The following is an 18442-nucleotide window of genomic DNA, read 5'->3' as shown; positions in this document are numbered from 1 at the left end:
AAATTAACCAAACCGCCGAAATAAAACACATCCAAAGAAGAAAGATTTGTAATAAAATAACTTCAGAGAGAAAAAGATGTAAAGACTTTAGCGCCGGGTGGATTTTAGGTGCGTCAATGTCCGCGTCAATGTAATCATGGACATAGACTGCTTTGCATTCCATAATAAAACAATTCATATACCATTCCATGCATAAAACACAACACATCCACATCCTCAGTGACTGCCCTGCCCATGGATATATAGCTGTTGGATCAGAACAGGATTGGTGGATTCTCCATGGTGGGATTAGAGGGATGATAAATTTAAATGGTCTACTACAGTAGACTATCATGGACACTACTGAGTTTGAGGCAAAATTATCAGACATTATTTTAATACCAGTGCAAATTTGGTAAGGACCCTATACCAAAATACAAAAAGCAGTTGATGAATAACTCTAATGTACTACAGTCTGCAGAAACATTAGCGTAGACAATGGGGAACAAAAATGAAAGAGCAAAGTGTCCCCCATAGTAGAGAAAATTGGAAAGGTAAAGGAAAAGAAACGGGGTCCTTCCGTTTCCCACTAAAATTCATCCTGATCATGGGCCAAAATATAGTGTAAAATACCAACATATTTTCGATAGATTTTCATCGATAATTACCCAAGAATTTGGTTTCAGTTACTCTTTTCAAATTTGTGTCATCTAACCACCTGAGGTTTTTTTTTCGAAGTCATTTTAGGGGTACCCATATAAGCGTGTAATAATATACAAACATTGTTTCCTTTAAGGGTATACGATGTATTGTTGCTCGAAGCAGATTTTCGATTTTCATTATCTGAATCAATATATTATTGACAAATAACACTTTGGTGTTTTGCAAAAGTTCATTCTATAAATCATATACTTTGAAAACTTGCTTAATTTATTGCTGTTAATGAGTTATGTACGTTTTACAAAAGTATTGTTGTTTCAGCCCTCTTTACAACATAACTCAAGAACCATAAGACCTACAAAAGTATATCTGTGATATTTGAATTCTTCTACACGCTCGCTATGAATTGAGCAATGCGATTTTTGCTAAAGCTCACTACCATTCGCAAGATGCTGTGAACTACTTTTTTTCTGCTGCTTTGACCAACAATACATGATCGTATAACCTTAATGGTACCAGTTGCTTACTTCGGATAGCTATTTTATTAAGAACGTTTGATTAGCAATAATATTACTTGAGTGTAAAATTGTCGTATCATCACCAAACAATACAAAGTTTAATATAATCGCTATGTCATTTATATACAAGATAAGGAGTAAAGAACCTAAATGAGCCTTGCCAGACTCTGCAACCACCGCGTTTGAAACACTAGAAACATACTTATAGTAAACTGCTCCAAAAAGTATCCTTACACTTGGAAAAATAATCACAGTTTCAAAACTGAACCATATTGGAGATGCACTATCTCATCCGGCACATTATGACACCTCATTGAATCCAATGTGACTTCAAGAAGCAAAGTTACAAGCATTTGATTAGTCGAAGGTCCAGTTTTAAAAGTGACAAACTGGCCTCTTCAGAACTCGTGGTTTGAAGGTGGTTAATTTGTGCGTGCCTTTAATTTAAAACAAAAGGAACAAAAGAAAACTGAAACAAAAGAGCTGCCAAATGAAATGGAAGTTGTGAAAAGTACAGAGAAGTAAAAACTGAAATAAATACTGCTTTATATAAGGCTTCATTGAAGAAACTGTGTTGTCTCTTTGTTGCGCTTATTGGAATCTTTTTGCACCTTGTATGGGCCAGTTTGTCACTTTTAAAACGGGACCTTCGTCTATTCAATTGCTTGTAACTTTGCTTCTTGAGGTCACATTGCATTCAATGTGGTGTCATAATATGCAGGATTAGATAGTGCATCTATTACAAAAATAAATTTGTACGGTTCAGTTTTGAAATTGTGATTTTTTTTCAAGTGTAAGGATTCTTTTTTGGCGCAGTATAGTTTCATTATTTTCTATTGCATTATTTATTTTATCAACCAGATGCATAATTACCATTGCCATGATTGGTTCTAAATTCATATTTATCATCAATATTATTATTATTAATAAATTCAACACTTCTATTAAAAATCAATCTTTAGGATTTTTGGAGAAAAAGACAAAAGTGATATATAATTCAGTAATTTAGAATATCTCGGCGTCGATAGGAATTATCTTAGTTATTTTAGAAAATGTGATGCGATCAAGCAAAATCAGTCGGAACTCGGAAATATTGATTTTGAGATATAGCCAAGCAAAGGAAATATTTCCTTTTGTTTCATATTGTTTTGGAAACTCTTTAATTGCTCATATCTTTGGAACTCGTTGTTCAATTTCAATGGGGTTATATGGAAAATGCAGCTTTGTAAATGTTTTTTACTATCCTGTAAGAAACTGAAAATTTAATATCTCCGAGTTCCGACTGATTTTGCTTGATCGCATCACAAATGATAATTGGTATGTGAAGTTGTCTCAAGTGTCAATATCCTGTATCATTTTAAAGCAAATTTGAAAAATTGTACTTGTACCACAGACTAATTTTGTCGCCAAAAAGCGGGATTTACTATAGACCCTACTTCAAGAATTTTTTTTACAACCCCATGCCCAATGTCAAAAAGAAATCTACGCAACAAGCGTTCTTTTCCCGTTAAAATCGCAGTTCGAATCTGAACCAAATCTGTATTTTAGTACAAAAGAAAAAAGGCTAGCCCATTGGCCCAGTGCGGATGCTTGGTCGCAACTCATTTAGTCTACTTCATATCCCCTTTCTGAAATTCATCAATGTAAACCCAGCAAACACAAAACGTTTTCGACATCATTCGCAAAAGGTTATAAAAGGTTGTCAGAAAACGTTTAAATGTCGGGTTATATAAAGGGTATATTAAGAGTATAAAACGTTTTATAACCTTAAAAACATTTTTGATAATCTACTGCTCAGCAAACAAAATGTTTTACAGAAAACGTTTAAATGTCGGGTTATATAAAGGGTATAAAAACGTTTTAATAACATTCCAAAAACATTCTTGAAAACTTGATACAAAACATTCTAAACAGAATGTTATTTGGGGGTTGAAAAAATATTTTGTGAAAAATGTTTGCCCAAAATATTTTCAATAACGTTTTAAAAACGTTTTCATGACCTTTATATAACCCGACATTTAAATGTTATTAAAAGGTGTTAAAAAAACATTTTAAGAACATTTCTGTGTTTGCTGGGTTCAAACATTTTAACATAATGTTATTTAAGTATTGACACAATATTTGGCAAAAATGTTTGCAAAAATAGTTTACAATAACATTTTTTGAAAACATTTAAAAATATTGTTGTAGTGTGTTTTCATACAAAACGTTTTAAAACGTTATCATGACCTTTATATAACCCGACATTTTAATGTTTTTAAACGTTTTTACCTAAACCAAAAGCCAAAATATAACTTATTTAAAACGTTTTTAAAACGTTTTTGTGTTTGCTGGGAATTCATCTCAAAATGAGTTCAATCCAAACACAGCGTCAACCCGAGAAAAAAAGGCCTTTTTTTCTGGGCAGAGCGGCCACACAAACGGAGAGAGGTCCCATTATGTATCATTACCACTAGCTACTCCACTACTTTAAATACGTCTGTCCGTAATATAACATCTTTACATACGGTAATTGTAATAATAAGTTATAAACCTACCTGATACCACACACTGCAAATGAAATGCATTCACCAATGTCAAGAATGTTAGAAATCGAACAATACGGATTCGACATTTGACTTTAGAAAGTAATTCCATCCTGAAAACACCAAATGGCGCGAATAAAGTTATAATGTTGCACGATACAAGACTAACTGCGTTCACTGTAATTCCAGGATCTGTGCTGTAATCAACTTCTCACTACAAACGATATGGTATCCCTGATTGATTATATCAGCACTTTCCTTCCTCAACAATCCACCTACCCGGGCCACCTACAACCCCGGATCTCATATATTTATACTTCAAAGGTAATTCCCGATCTTGGTATGACCCGTGTCGTACAGTACAGGGTGTCCCTGAAAGAACTGTACAGGGTGTCCCAGAAAAAAATTACCGAGTGAATAAAATTGAACGTAAGTCGATAAATAGACATCAGAGTCAAACAATTTAAAATGTAGCGCATAGCCTTTTTCATTGTGCATCAAATACGAAAATTGTATTTGATTCGGTCGACTGGTTGCGAAGAAATTAACGATTACATAATACACGTATCAATGCATGCCGTTTATTCCACGTTTGATATCAACAGGCGCTTTTTTAATACTCGCTCACCTCTTCCTAAAGTTTGTGTATCTCATCAAATTTAGTCCACATTATCTATTTTATAATCCGACGGTATTGTGTTATTCATGTTTTCAGTGAAGATGAACAACAGTTTGTCCGAGAAAACTTTGATTTCTGCAATTGGAAGCTTTCCAGCTTTAATTCTTGTGCAAATTTTAACTTTCCAAAGAACATTTGAACCAAGAATGACAATGATCATGTGCTTACAGCTTTACATGTGATTTTTGATACCATGCAACATTAATGGTTTAAAAGATTTAAACTTTGAATAAAATTTCTTGGAAATATTCCAAAAACATTAATGTGTGTGAGAATACTTTATGCAATAATTCTTTATGCAACATTTATATCAACATTAACGAAGAAAAGTACCGAGTATCATCTTACATGCAAGCTTTTGTTTTCAATATCGTGCAGGTTTTCAAATTTGAACAAGACCTTCATTAAATGTTTTGCAAGAATGTAATCGCTCATTTCTTCGCAATCAGTCAACCGATTCCCGAAAAATTAACGTATAAGATGCAAAATAAGATGGGCTACACGCTCTTTTTCAGATTTTTGGATTCGGATGCCTATTTCTCGACTTATGAACTAATTCATTCGCCCGGTAATTTTTTCTGGGACACCCTGTATATCGTCGGGAACTGAACTTAGATATTGGCCACTACAAGACAAACGAACATAAATGAAGGAAACGCAGAAAACAAAACAACAATAAACATGATCAATATATTTTGAATTTGTATTCAATATAAAACAACAAACAAAATACTAATAATTGATAAATGATAATAAAATGACCCTTGATTAATAGAATAATATATAGTCCTGCATACAAAATACAGTAAACAAGAAATAATATATATATATATATATTAATGTTTTGGCTCTCGTCCAGAGGAGTTTCATGAATTGATGAGGGAGGGGGGGATTTTTTTACAATGTAAAATTAGCATTGTTAGTAGTTTTCGATCTTCTCCAACAGTGCTCGAAGTGATCCATGTTCTCTAATAAATTTATTTATATGTCATATAAAGTTTTCCTACAGTATTCCAAAGTTTAAAACATTTGAAAAATCTAATAATAATAATAATAATAATAATAATAATAAATTGACAAATCGCAGATATTGAGGAGGGAGGGGACTTGAACCAAAACATTAATTTGATTTTTTACTTGGAAGTTTAACATCATTATAAATACATCGACATATTTCTTAAGCATATGTTAACAAGAACGTATGTATATTCGTCACTCGTCATGCTCGTCCAAAATGAGCGCTGCTGTGATGAATAGTTATCAAATTTACAAACACAATGATCAAAACAATAGTACACTCATAGAAATTGTTCGTTGGCATTACTCAGTAAGTTAATGTAAGTCGTTGCGTCAACTTTCCGAGTAATGCCACACAGTGTCATCGCCCCGATATCTTCATGGCAGAAAATGCCATGGTAGGTTGAATCCACAGCCACGCATAGCCATTGTGTTCCCACCTGTTTAATAGTTTTTTAATGCATAGTGGGCTGAAGGACATCCGACTAAGGCTAATAACATTAGCCTGTGACTGACTTCTGTACGGTCAGCGAGCATACATTCGCCATTGTCATCTGCTTATAGACTGCCTCTACGATAGTCTCCTACACAGCCAGTTTGTGTCAGTCGGTCTGACACTCGTGATAGCCACATACAGTCTGGCCCGAGACTACCTCCACGAGGGTCTACGCTGCGCTATTTAAAATCTTGAATTTTGGTCACTTTTTCAGCTCAAGACGCAAGCTACTCTCTCAAGACGCAAACTAACGACTATCATATCTGTTCAAAATATATATTCAAGTGCAAGGAACCATATCTGGTTTCTTTATACGAAATCATTTACAGGAGATATTCATCATATTCCACCCCGGTATCCAAAGATTTATCGTCTGAATATCAATCGTGCATAGCACATTCACGTGTATCGATCCCGTGTATTCATTTCAATGTCTCTGGTTGTATAATGTAATTATTAACCGGGCGATGTCGGTGTGTGCCAACGCGTACAATTTTGAGTAACGCTGACTCGATATCATTATGTTGGTCGCACTCATTTGCACTTACTTTATTGAGTTGTTACAACTCAGAAAATGAAACTAGGTTAGCATAATTTTCTAGAGGTGTGCTATAGTATACAAAATTTTGCACTGATTACAAAAATAAATATCTGAATACTGCTAATTGTGCAGAAAATGATCCAATTACGTGAATTAAGTAACAAAGTACCAAATTGGAATAACTCAAAACAATAAGTACCAGTAACTTAATATGAACGAGTTACATCAACTTACATGTTGAGTTACAATAACTCAACTAATTGGTTCTTTGAACCTTGTTTATTTTTCCAAGTTCCCTGAACTTGAATTCAGAAGTTGGCATTACTTAAAAAGTTGACGCAACGACTTACATCAACTTTTTAAGTAATGCCAACAAAGTTGATTAGTTGACGGTACTTTTTGAGCTTTTTCAGCATTTTTTAAGTTCGGATAACTAAAATGAATTTTGTTTTGGCAACTTTTACACTATTTTTGAGTTGTCCAAACTTACTCCTTTTGAATTGCGCCAACAAGGCGAACAAGTCATTTCTATGAGTGTATACTTATAGAGCTATTATTTTGTCAGGGTAATGTTTATATATACCTTTAAAAATCGCAAAGCCAATAAAAATAAGTTATAAAAATAAGAATTATGGAATCACAAGCACTTCCTATTAAAACGATAAATATGCCTTTCAGCATTGTGTTTAGTTTCGCAAAATATTATTTTGTAGCTACGAAAGAAATATTTCTATTGTATGAACGGAAAATGTCAGAAAAGTCATTGAATGAAACCAAACGTTTATTTGAGTACTTACTACCTCATAAACATGATCACGATAAACACTAGCCGCAGTCTATGGCCCTCACGGACTTAGCGAGCGCGTAGCGCGAGGCATTCAACCGAAACGCTTTAGACGCAACCTCTCTGGATAGAGCCCGAAAGTAGTGCTAGATAAACACCTATATGAATATAAATTTGCTATCGTTGGTCTAAGGATGGTACTCGGCACATGCCATTGTGCATATTGAAACAGATAAATGCCCACCATGTCATCTAAATTTTCTAATTAAACTCCGGATTTTGAGGTTCAATACAAGAGCCGTGTTCTATTTAGACTGCGCTGCATTCCTTTTTTTTTTGGTTTTTTTTTTTTTTTTTTTTTTTTTGATAAACAATTCATACGTTTCCATGCATGAAACCATTTAAAATCTATGACGAAACACATCACATCTCCAGTGACTGCCCTGCCCATAGACTGCGCTGCATTCCTTTTTTTTTTTTTTTTTTTTTTTGATAAACAATTCATACGTTTCCATGCATGAAACCATTTAAAATCTATGACGAAACACATCACACCTCCAGTGACTGCCCTGCCCAGAGAAAAAAGCTGCATTCCTTTTTTTTTTTTTTTTTTTTTTTTTTTTTTTTTTTTTTTGATAAACAATTCATACGTTTCCATGCATGACACCATTTAAAATCTATGACCAAACACATCACACCTCCAGTGACTGCCCTGCCCAGAGAAAAAAGCTGCATTCCTTTTTTTTTTTTTTTTTTTTTTTGATAAACAATTCATACGTTTCCATGCATGAAACCATTTAAAATCTATGACGAAACACATCACACCTCCAGTGACTGCCCTGCCCAGAGAAAAAAGCTGCATTCCTTTTTTTTTTTTTTTTTTTTTTTTTTTTTTTTTTTTTTGTAAACAATTCATACGTTTCCATGCATGAAACCATTTAAAATCTATGACGAAACACATCACATCTCCAGTGACTGCCCTGCCCATAGACTGCGCTGCATTCCTTTTTTTTTTTTTTTTTTTTTTTTTTGATAAACAATTCATACGTTTCCATGCATGAAACCATTTAAAATCTATGACGAAACACATCACACCTCCAGTGACTGCCCTGCCCAGAGAATGGGATATCTGAGCTGTTGAATCAGAACAGGAATGATGAGTTTTCCATGGTCAAGTCAGAGAGATTAATTTAGGGAATGATAAATTAAACTGGTCTACTACAGTAGACTATGTTCTATTCAAAGTGCATATAACTACTAAGAAAATATCGTGAGTGTAATTTTAAGAATGGCAACTATGTCCTTGTATAGGGGGGCATTCAGTAAAGAAGTCAGTCACCCATCGTTTGCTTCATGTTAATTGCATTGCACGAAGGGCAGTGGCCTTTCTAATTCTCGCTTGTTCTTCTTCATCAAATAAACTTGATAGAATTCTAAGTCATGCTTCCCGTCGTTTTATCTTTTCAGTTTCTGTTTCCGTATCCGTATCCGTTTTTGTAAGTCATTGTTATTCTGAAGTGGTAGCCTCCCAGGTGTGACCAATCTTTTATTCTAACCTTTTGTTAGTTACTAATAATTTGAAGCTCGTGAATTTCAGTTTTCGTTTTGGTAAGTTATATTAATTTTTGACATAAAACCTTGAGGTTGGATGCTAATCTAGACAAAAGAAGAGTAAATTTTACGGTCCTAAATTCGCGGTAAATTGTACGGCTTCAATTGACTTGTGTTTGGTGTATATGCACTTAGGCCTAGGCGTAAGTAGCTCGCAAAAATAGTCTTGAATTGAAATATATACTAACAATGTTGCCAAGTTATAAGCAAAATAGTGGCGATGAAACGAGCGTCTGAAATAGCCAAATATCTCCCAATGAGGCATTGAAATATATACTAGCCATGCTATTGCTATGGTAATTAATCCGATTAATTACTTAACTTCTCAAGCGTATAGTCATGATAGCGTAACAGATCAACGCTAAAATATATTTACACTGTCACCATCTCACCCTATAATAAAGTATCATTGTGCAAAAATGTCGTTTGTCGTATACTTATGCAAAAGTGTATTTGGTATCTGATATTTTATATCTCAATTGGTTTGTACATGGACTATTCTAAAAATTCAATGGAAAATGCTGGAAATAATCATACATAAAAGAAACCATAAGAATGATCATGATTGCCACAGGATGAAGTGGTGGCGCTATTTTATACATACCATGTATACATATTAATGATTCTGATTGGCTTGTGGTGTAGACTATGCCATAGTCGATTTTTGATAAATAAAAGCATGTTATTAATCATGATAAAAGCATTCAGCTGAACTCGAAATTATACTGATATTTATTACATACTAGTATAAAATTGTTATGAAAAAGTTTATATAATTATATTAGTGACAGTAAAAGTAAAGTGTACGTAGGCTTATATTATTGAATGCAACATATCATAATGTCATAATTATATTGGCACTTCAATACTGAACAATTCTGATTTTAGAATCTACCAGTTTATTAATCGTGAAAGTCCGCGTTAAAAATCGACTATGGACTTTGAATATTTAACGGGACTTTGAACGGGCAAAGTCCCTAACACACACACTGTCAATCATACTTGCTTATCAATCCAATTAAACCGTAAGCAAGTAACACGCGCTCATGCACCTATACTGAGAGTTTAATGTTCCCGCCAACACAAAGGGCGGTATAGTTGTGTACCAGGACGGTATAGTTGTGTACCATGTAGGAATTTTTCAGAAAATTTAATAGGTAAAATAATTATACATGAGGGGATTCTGTTTTTTAGTATGTTTTCAAGAACTAAATTTTGAAAGTTTTGATCGACGGAAACTCTTACAACAAAAGAATGACAAATTTGCTAGAAAATTTGGACATGCCTCCCGCGTTTCCAATTGAAATACACAGGATGACCACCCGCTGTGCCAAAGGTCACTTTTCCAGACATCTTGTCTAGACGCTGTAATGTCAGCGCCCACCTAGTCACGTGGGCATTAAATTAAGTGCCTTTATTTAAATGCCCTAATAGAAGACCATTTGGAAAGTACTAGCATATAGCAACTAGGATAGTGAAAACATTATCATCACGACTTTGGACTGCGACTGTGATAAACGAGGGGTTTTCTTTGGGGTAGACAGAATCTTGGACATTGCCGGATCTTGGATAAAGAACTGAGATCATCAACGAATTCTCATCAGAAACAAAATATTTAAGTTAAATTATTATTTTATGATATTGTATTTGATTTGATTGACAGCCATACTGCACTAATTAATAAATAATCATAAGTTGTTTGATATAATAAACACTGTGTTTGTGTGTTTGCTGTTGAGTGAACTCGGTAGGAGGTGATTTTGACCTTGAGTCTTTCTGACTCGTAACAAATATCATAAAGAATATTCGGTATATTCGTCTTTTAATTTTAAAATACGTAGCTTACACAATATACTTATACATGCAACCATATTTGTTTAAAAATGTCTTTTAATTTAAAAAGAAACTGTATCTTACACAAGATACATGCAGCCACATATATCTTTTATTTATTTTTTAAATTTCCTATAAACATGTCTTTACTTTACAAAATATTCTTCCTACAGCTTTACCCTCTTTTTGTATCCAAGTACCTGGCTTCAGTACTCCAATCTCCGCAATGTCAGCACAATACCACTGTGTGAATAATTATTATGTCTAGAAATCAAGTTGGGCCACTTTCATCATAATCGAGGATGTCGAACTTGTACACGTAAAATTGTTCGGTATTTTCATCGTGCAAACACCCATATACAGCCTGTCTAAAAAAATGTGCAAGTGAAAAGCGCCCTCACTGGCAATTAGAAAATACCGTTGTGACATAATGCTTACATCAACGTCAAGGGCGTAGTCTTAGCTCGCAAATGCCGTATATACACCGCACGGACACGCCCAGGTCAATTTGCAAAAAGCTGCAATTGAGCTCGGCTGTGAGGAAAGTGATCCCAGCCAAAGGACACACCCTGATTTTGAGATCTGCAAAAGCCAATAACCATTATAGCCGAAAACCGCGAAATATGGATAACCGCCTAGTATTACATATAGGTAAGAAATTATGTTTCTCAAGTTTCAGCGGTAAACGTGGTAAAAGTTTCATGAACACATCCTGGTCTTACCCAAAACCACACAAATTGCTGAGGAATATTGAAACTCAGAAAAAGTGTGAGAAAGGTTAAGGCCATTGTCGGTTTCATCCACTCTCCTTCCGAATATACATGCTTGGTATGGCGAAAAATGGCTGTCAACTTCTCTTGATGTTGAGGAGCCTGAAGATATTTCATGAACCCATTCTTGAAGTCGCCCCACAAGTAATCAACATCGTGACCTCCTGCCGCAACGAGGGGTTGTGAAAACAGCATCAGAGTGTTGCTCCACATCCAAAATCGGTAAATCTCAGCTGCTCGCATCTCAAGCTCTGCTGTAATTTCTCCAATCTGATCATCAAAAGCCCAATTCCATTGAACGGCCAATTGCAATATACCAATAGACGATGCAAAACATAACCACCAACCGACGACGGTGCGGTAATCTTGCAGTTGTAACCAAATTTGCGTTATGCTTGATTGGGTATCTTCTACAGTTTTAACCGGAGACAATCTTACTATATTTTTCATCTGATATGCGAATGTTTTTCGCACAAGGTATATAACTGCAGTAAAAAATCCGTAATAAATGAAGACGATGATCTCGATTGTTCTGTATAATATGGATTTGGCTAAACCTGTAGGACAGTCATAGAAATCGTTCATTGGTTTGTCAACGTTGTAATAAACATAACATACGACTCCGACATTAAATAGCGGCCATAAGTAGAACTTAAGAGCACCTGTTATGATATTGAAAGACGACAGTTCTGTTTTGTAGTATTTGAGTCGCCGATATAGTCCATGCAAACTAAACAAGTGTTGGGATCCTTGGTCTGGTTCACTGTCCACTTTATCAAATAACCAGGTCACGAAGCACTTTTTGACGTACGTTTTGCACATAGCGAAGTTGCAATACCAAGATATTACCACTATTATCGCTAGTTGGATCAAAAGTGAAATGTTTGCGAAGAAATGTAAGAGTTTGTCAACTTTATCAAAAGTCGGCAAGAAGGACCCAATGGCGTAACAATACAGTACAATCAGAATCGTGCATGTGATTTGGAATAAAATACAGATCGTCATCCACACTGCAAAATAAGAACAATAAACACTGATTAATAACTTAATACTGCCCGGTATATATAGTCTTAAAGGTAAAGGTAAAGGAGACGATCCTGTATAAACAGTGATCGGAGTGCCCATCTCTCTTTCATTGGCGATTGGGCCAGACTCCTCCATGTAATGTTGCTATAGAGGATCGCTACACCTCCTCTACAGCGAGTCTGTTACCTTCCCAGCATTTAAGAATGTCGGTACCCATTTAAACACCTGGGTGGAGAGGAGTAATCGAGATAAAGTGCCTTACTCAGGAGCACAACACGATGGCATCGCTGGGGCTCGAACCAGCAACCTTCCGATTATGAGTCAGTGCCCGTTCCGCTAGGCCACCGTGCTCCCATATACCCAAAACAGGGAATGTATATATTTTTCAAATAGAGTTACCTGTTGAAGGGTGAATCCCTTTGAGATCTACACCCCCGGTGTTGGATATTCAGGTAATATCATCCATTGGGGTGGGGTGGTGCCGTGAATATTTTCTGCGTTTTAAAAATATGGGTCATAAAGGATCAAACTTGGCATTTTTGGGGTCATTTAAGGTATATTCAAGGTAAGTTGTTACAGTAGACGAAAAGAAATTGGCGTAGAAATCTAGGCGTTTTTCTCAAAAACTGCTTATTCTGTAAGACATGCAAGAGATCCTTGCACCGTTTCCTTTCTGAAAATGAATACTTTTATGAACTTATTTCTTTTATAGATACAATACAAAACAATGTCTAAAATTTCCCGCATATAATGACCATACCTGCCCCTTAACTTTTCAATAAGCCAAATCGGCATTGGAAGTTTGCAATGCATTGTGGGACAGTTTTTGCAGTTTTGGGAGACTTTGCCCTCTGACCTATTGAGAAAATTTAGAAAAAATGGTTTTGTGCGTACAAAATATAATCTAAAATGTTTTACAAGAATAAAACTAACCCCTAAAAACATTATTATTGAATAAATTAATTATTTAAATATTTTTGAAGATAATATTATGACAACAATAAATAAATTAATAATAATTACAGCAATTTCCCCGATATGTCAGAGGTCAAAGTGTCCCCAAAAAACCGGAAGTTACAATAGCGATTGGGCTTATTGTTGGTCGCTGAGCGGTAGTGGGGGATTGGGGTAGTACATTCACAAAATCGTGCCCTCTCTCTCCCCGGCCCGTTCCGAGAACCAGGTTAAACCACTAGGAGCATGAGCATTGTACATTGTAAAATACTCCTGGCTTGTTTTGAGTTCAAATTAAAGAGGGAAGTTCTATCAAATTACAGAATTGAAGCCTAACAAAGCGCCATTATGATTCCACGTTTATCGACTACTTCCTTAAAAATGACAAAGAACCTATTGTCTACTTGTTTCATTAGCCTGAGTCCATGGGGATTTCCCAATTATTTTTAGTAATATTTAGATATGGGAAGTCCCATCTGTTTCATGTATAGGAACCGATATGTTTTAGGGATGTAGGGTGGCTCTAATAATTTCTAGTATTATGCCTTTTTTTGATCTTATTCGCCATTTAATAATTATTATGTTTTTATATTGATCATGTTGAACTTTGTTTTTGCTATAATGGACTGTAATATAATAAGGTCTTTGTTTATATTGCTTATTGTATGCATATGTTTTGCTACCATGCGTCTTTCACTTGGTTTGGGACCCTTTGCTCGTTCTTATTTGTTCTCCATTCCTTGTGAGGGATGCTTGGTGTAGCCTAATGTAGTTTGTATTTTAAGGTATAGTCTTTAAGGATTTTTGTACACTGTTTTTTTTGTGTTTACTTTTATGTATGTGTGCTCTGTAAAGCGCATCGAGACTTTTGTATGATGCGCTATATAAATCTCTTTATTATTATTATTATTATTATTATTATTATTATTATTATTATTATTATTATTATTATTATTATTATTATTATTATTATTAATATTCCATGATTCATCGGTCTATTATTGATTGTTGACAACTTGAAAACTTGATTGATTGATCGATTGATAGCCATTTCACACATATTCCTAGTTTATAGGCCATTTTAATTTTGAATTGCATTGTACATTAGATAAATAGGGCTATAAGTATTGATTTATAATTCTATTCAGCAATATCAAGGATTACTATCAAACTTCTTGCAGCTAATAGTTACTTGGCTCAGTGGTATGCACTGAGTTTTACAAACGGGAGGTCCAGGGTTCGATTCCCAGCTCTGCCTGTTTTTTTTTCAAGGCTGAAAAAAAAAAGCTATTTCTGAAATGCAAACTTATTTGGCGCGCGATCTGAGCTGGTCCTTTTCTGATGGCTGTGACTCTTTACAGGCACACCCCTCTGGAATCCAAACCGGGTTCACGCTAATTACACCTCCCTTAAGGTAGACGAAAACAAATTGGAGTGGAAAATCAAATTTGGCGCTTTTCACAAAAACTGCCTATTTTGTAAGAAATTAAGAACTTTTAAAAAAGATATTATACAAAATAATGTCTAAACGTATAATGACCATACCTACTACCTACCCCCTTAACTTTTCAATAGTTGGTCAGTGCGCTACTGAGCGGTGGTGGGGATTGGGGGAGATCACTGACGTGACACATGAACGCTGATTGGTGATATGTTTTTTTGACGGTACACATTCACAAATTTGTGCCCCCTCCAGTTCATAAAACCAGATTAAGCCACTGGGAGCATGAGCATTGTACAGGGTAAAATACCTTTGGCCTAGGCCATTGAACGTCAAATTAAAGAGGGAAGTGAACTCTATTGTATTCACGTGCTTTCAAATCATGGAATTAAAGCCTGACAAAGCGCCATTCCACATTTTAAATACCGACTACTTCCTTAAAGATGACAAAGAAGCCATTGTCTTACTTTTTCATTAGCCTGAGTCCATGGGGATTTCCCAATTATTTTGAGTAATATTTAGATATGGGAAATCCCATCTGTTTTATGTATAGGAACCGAAATGGTTTGGGGATGTAGGGTGGCTCTAATAATTTCCAGAACTATGCCTTTTTAATTGTATATTGACATTGAGAATTGATCTCAAGGTCATGACTTTTTTTTATCAGAAAATATCACTAAACTTACAGCAATTATCAGTTTTATAAGGTTCACTGACCATTATCATTGTCTTCATAGTGACCTGACGAAACGAAGTGTTATGTTTAAACTATTTGAATAAAACAATACTATCTTACCTTTCGAATGGTGTTTGATAAGATCACGGTCTTTCTGTATCAAAGGTAGCTTCTCTGATGTACTTTCAACTTTAGAAATAAATAATTAATATAAATGTAAAAAATTAATCTGGATGACTTTTGAATATTTGCTGTAACTTTGTTTTCTTTAAAAAACAAATTTACCCCAATATAGTTGTTCAGTTTTGAAATTGTGATTATTTTTCCAAGTGTAAGGATACTTTTTTGGAGCAGTATATATAATTCAAAATAAGGCTGCAGGGGAAGCCATGTTTTTAATACGACCATGAAAATACCAATGCCACCATGCATAATTATGATTAAGATTATGTTTTGGTTTTAGGATTGAGATTAGGTTTAAATTAGTCAGGATTCAAATTAAAAATGATTGCATTTTACAGATTGCTTCAAGTCCATCAGATTGATTTTTTTCATTTCGATTAGCCATGATATTAAATCCACGATTTAGGCCAAATAATAAAAAATAGTAACAGAACATGTTTACCCCCTCCCCGCCCGCTTCCTCTTTTATGGATTCTGAAAGTGCCTTTTCCTCCTTTACTTCAGGCATAATTTTCTTGTAAAAATGTTTCAGACGTTAACATTATCAAATTAGTCACACGACCTGGGTGACGAACAAGTGAGTAGAATTTTGAATTTGTCAACATACTTACTATAATTATCTAATTAGATGGCATTAGATTTATTTCTGCCCAATAAGTTGTTTCGTTAAAGCAACCCCTCAGAAGCATCAAATAAAAATATCTTACAAGAGCATCCTCTTCAAGTTAAGGTTATACAAAGAAACGTATAAAAAACGTATAAAAGACGTATAAAGTTGTTCTCTAAAACCGCGTTTTCTCAGCAATGAAATATCGCAGTGAGTCAAATGTTGGTGCATGGATGTATCTTTACATTATTTTTGTGTGTTTATACAAATTTTTAGAATCCGTTTGAAAATCCTTCGTTTAAATCATTTTTACGCACCATGTTCACAAGATCAAAAACGCGTTCCATGCAGTTTTTTCAAATTTTCGCTCCGTATAAAACCACGCCGAGTGATTGTTTTCTCCTTTTTTGCATTGTACTACAAATCGACCAAAGAAATAATGTTGCCATGGGGAAGAACCAATTACAGTACCGATTAAATTTTATTAGCCCGTTTTTGGGAACAATTTTCGAGAATCTTGTACCACAAAACACTGTTATGTAACATTATCGATATCTGGATTGTGGAACGTTAATTTTGATTTCTAACTGCCTACATTATTTCTCCAATGTCTGTCGCTTACTTTACCATTTGAATTTCACTCCAAATTTAAGCTACTTTTGCAAAAACGAGGTTTTTCGCCATCGATACCTCCGACATTTACAGCGGTAATGAGCGTGTTTATCATAAGAGCCTGTTTACGCACTATTCCATAATAGTCAGTTTGAGATCAATCGATTTCATATGTCCCTTCAGTTGCTCAATCGGTTAGCGCGCCGGACTTATACGTTCGACTATATAATACTCTACTTTTGAGCTGGAAAATTTGGTACGTGTTCGAGTCCCTACGTGGTCCATTCCGTTTATTTTATTTTATTTTTCTCTCACTTTTTTTCCTTTTTCTTGTTCGTTGCTTTCTTTCTGACTGCAGCGATTGATTGTTTTTGCCCGTTTTTTTTCATGATATAATTCAGGAATTTTTAGGCTATTCTAGTCTAATAGGCGCGGCCTATGAATATATTTTACAAATTCGATTAACAAAATATTGGTTGTTGGTTTTGTTATTGTTGTTGTAGTTATTGTTGTAGACCTATATATTGCATAATCAGGGTATAAATAGGCCTACTAGGCCTATTATAGCATGGGAAGCATTGATTTATTTCACGACAGATATCATTCAGGATAATTTTAAAATAGAAAATTTAGAAAATCCAAAGGAAAATTGCCGAAAACGGCTGCCCACAATCACCCCCCCATTAGCCCATATGGTCCTATCATGGTCGCCCCTCCCTATCCCTGCAACATATAGGATGACTCACGAGCCGCGGTTTGTCCGTGGCCACGCGTGGCCGGCCCTAGTTCAGATTGATACACTATTGTACGCGTGAGTTCATTCTTTTCTGCATGGCTGTTTCCATTATTAACTTACGCCCCTCTGGAATCAAGCCTTGAAAATCAATTGCATTTAACCTTAACTGATAGCGATAAAATGGGCGATTTTGTATTGTATAAAACATTGTACAAGAAAAATGCCTCCTCGTTCCTTTTGTCCATGAAGGCCGGACACTAAACACGTACATGTGTTTTTACTACCTTATCAATTTGAAATTAATTCAATCTTAATTTTATGGTTGGGGATGGTGAGTGACGTCCACTATTCTAAAAGTTACTCGATTCGTGTCTTACCTGATTCAGTCAACGACCCGCTCAAAGCTCTGCCAGGATCCATATTGGAATACATCCGTTGTTTAATTGAACGCGACTGCAACAGTTCGTCGTTACTTTATCAAATATAATGTGATAAAGTTAAATCATGATTATACACAAAAACATATTTTCTATATAAGTTTCCAGACCAGATGTCCCTATCAACGATATCGTACAGTCGTGCAACAAAAACGGGAAGCAATGGCAATGTATCGTCAAAATAATATACCGTTCCCTAGTTAAACGCAGTATAGTATGCATGAGCGAGTCTTTTGTGCAAGTTTTTACACATTCGTGACTAAAACCACGACTGTGTTTTTCCTTCCAATCTTTGCCTTTCTTCTTCTTTCTTTCTTTTTTCTTTCTTTCTCTATCTATTTTTCTTTCTGCCAATCA

General features: G+C 35.0%; 2 protein-coding genes across 2 annotated transcripts in view; both read right to left on the bottom strand.

Annotated features, from left to right (window-relative positions):
* Nucleotides 1-3898, bottom strand: part of LOC140172090 (EGF-like repeat and discoidin I-like domain-containing protein 3) — a 29718-nt gene extending 25820 nt beyond the window's left edge. Inside the window, exon 1 of the mRNA XM_072195438.1 lies at nt 3695-3898. Coding sequence (XP_072051539.1) covers nt 3695-3794 — 100 coding nt within the window. The 5' untranslated portion in view covers nt 3795-3898. The remainder of the gene's footprint in view (nt 1-3694) is intronic.
* Nucleotides 3899-11147: 7249 nt separating this feature from the next.
* LOC140171192 (uncharacterized) lies at nt 11148-18215 on the bottom strand. The gene is made up of 3 exons (XM_072194402.1): nt 18026-18215; nt 15631-15699; nt 11148-12423 (listed from the first exon to the last, which is right to left on the bottom strand). Exons 1-3 carry the CDS (start codon nt 18078-18080, stop codon nt 11312-11314), a joined length of 1236 nt encoding a protein of 411 aa, XP_072050503.1. The 5' UTR covers nt 18081-18215; the 3' UTR covers nt 11148-11311.
* Between the last annotated feature and the right edge of the window lie 227 nt (nt 18216-18442).

Source organism: Amphiura filiformis, chromosome 15 (assembly GCF_039555335.1).
Source record: "Amphiura filiformis chromosome 15, Afil_fr2py, whole genome shotgun sequence".
Lineage (NCBI taxonomy): Eukaryota > Metazoa > Echinodermata > Ophiuroidea > Amphilepidida > Amphiuridae > Amphiura > Amphiura filiformis.
The sequence above is the reverse complement of the archived record's forward strand: the minus strand, read 5'-3'. Positions and strand labels throughout refer to the sequence as shown.

Bases quoted from the DNA above. Each gene is read 5' to 3' on its own strand.
- LOC140171192 (XM_072194402.1), bottom strand. From the start codon at position 18,080: ATGTATTCCAATATGGATCCTGGCAGAGCTTTGAGCGGGTCGTTGACT. The intron at 15,700-18,025 runs GTAAGACACGAA...TTATTTCTAAAG, and splicing joins CGGGTCGTTGACTGAATCAG to TTGAAAGTACATCAGAGAAG. The intron at 12,424-15,630 runs GTAAGATAGTAT...CTTATTTTGCAG, and splicing joins TATCAAACACCATTCGAAAG to TGTGGATGACGATCTGTATT.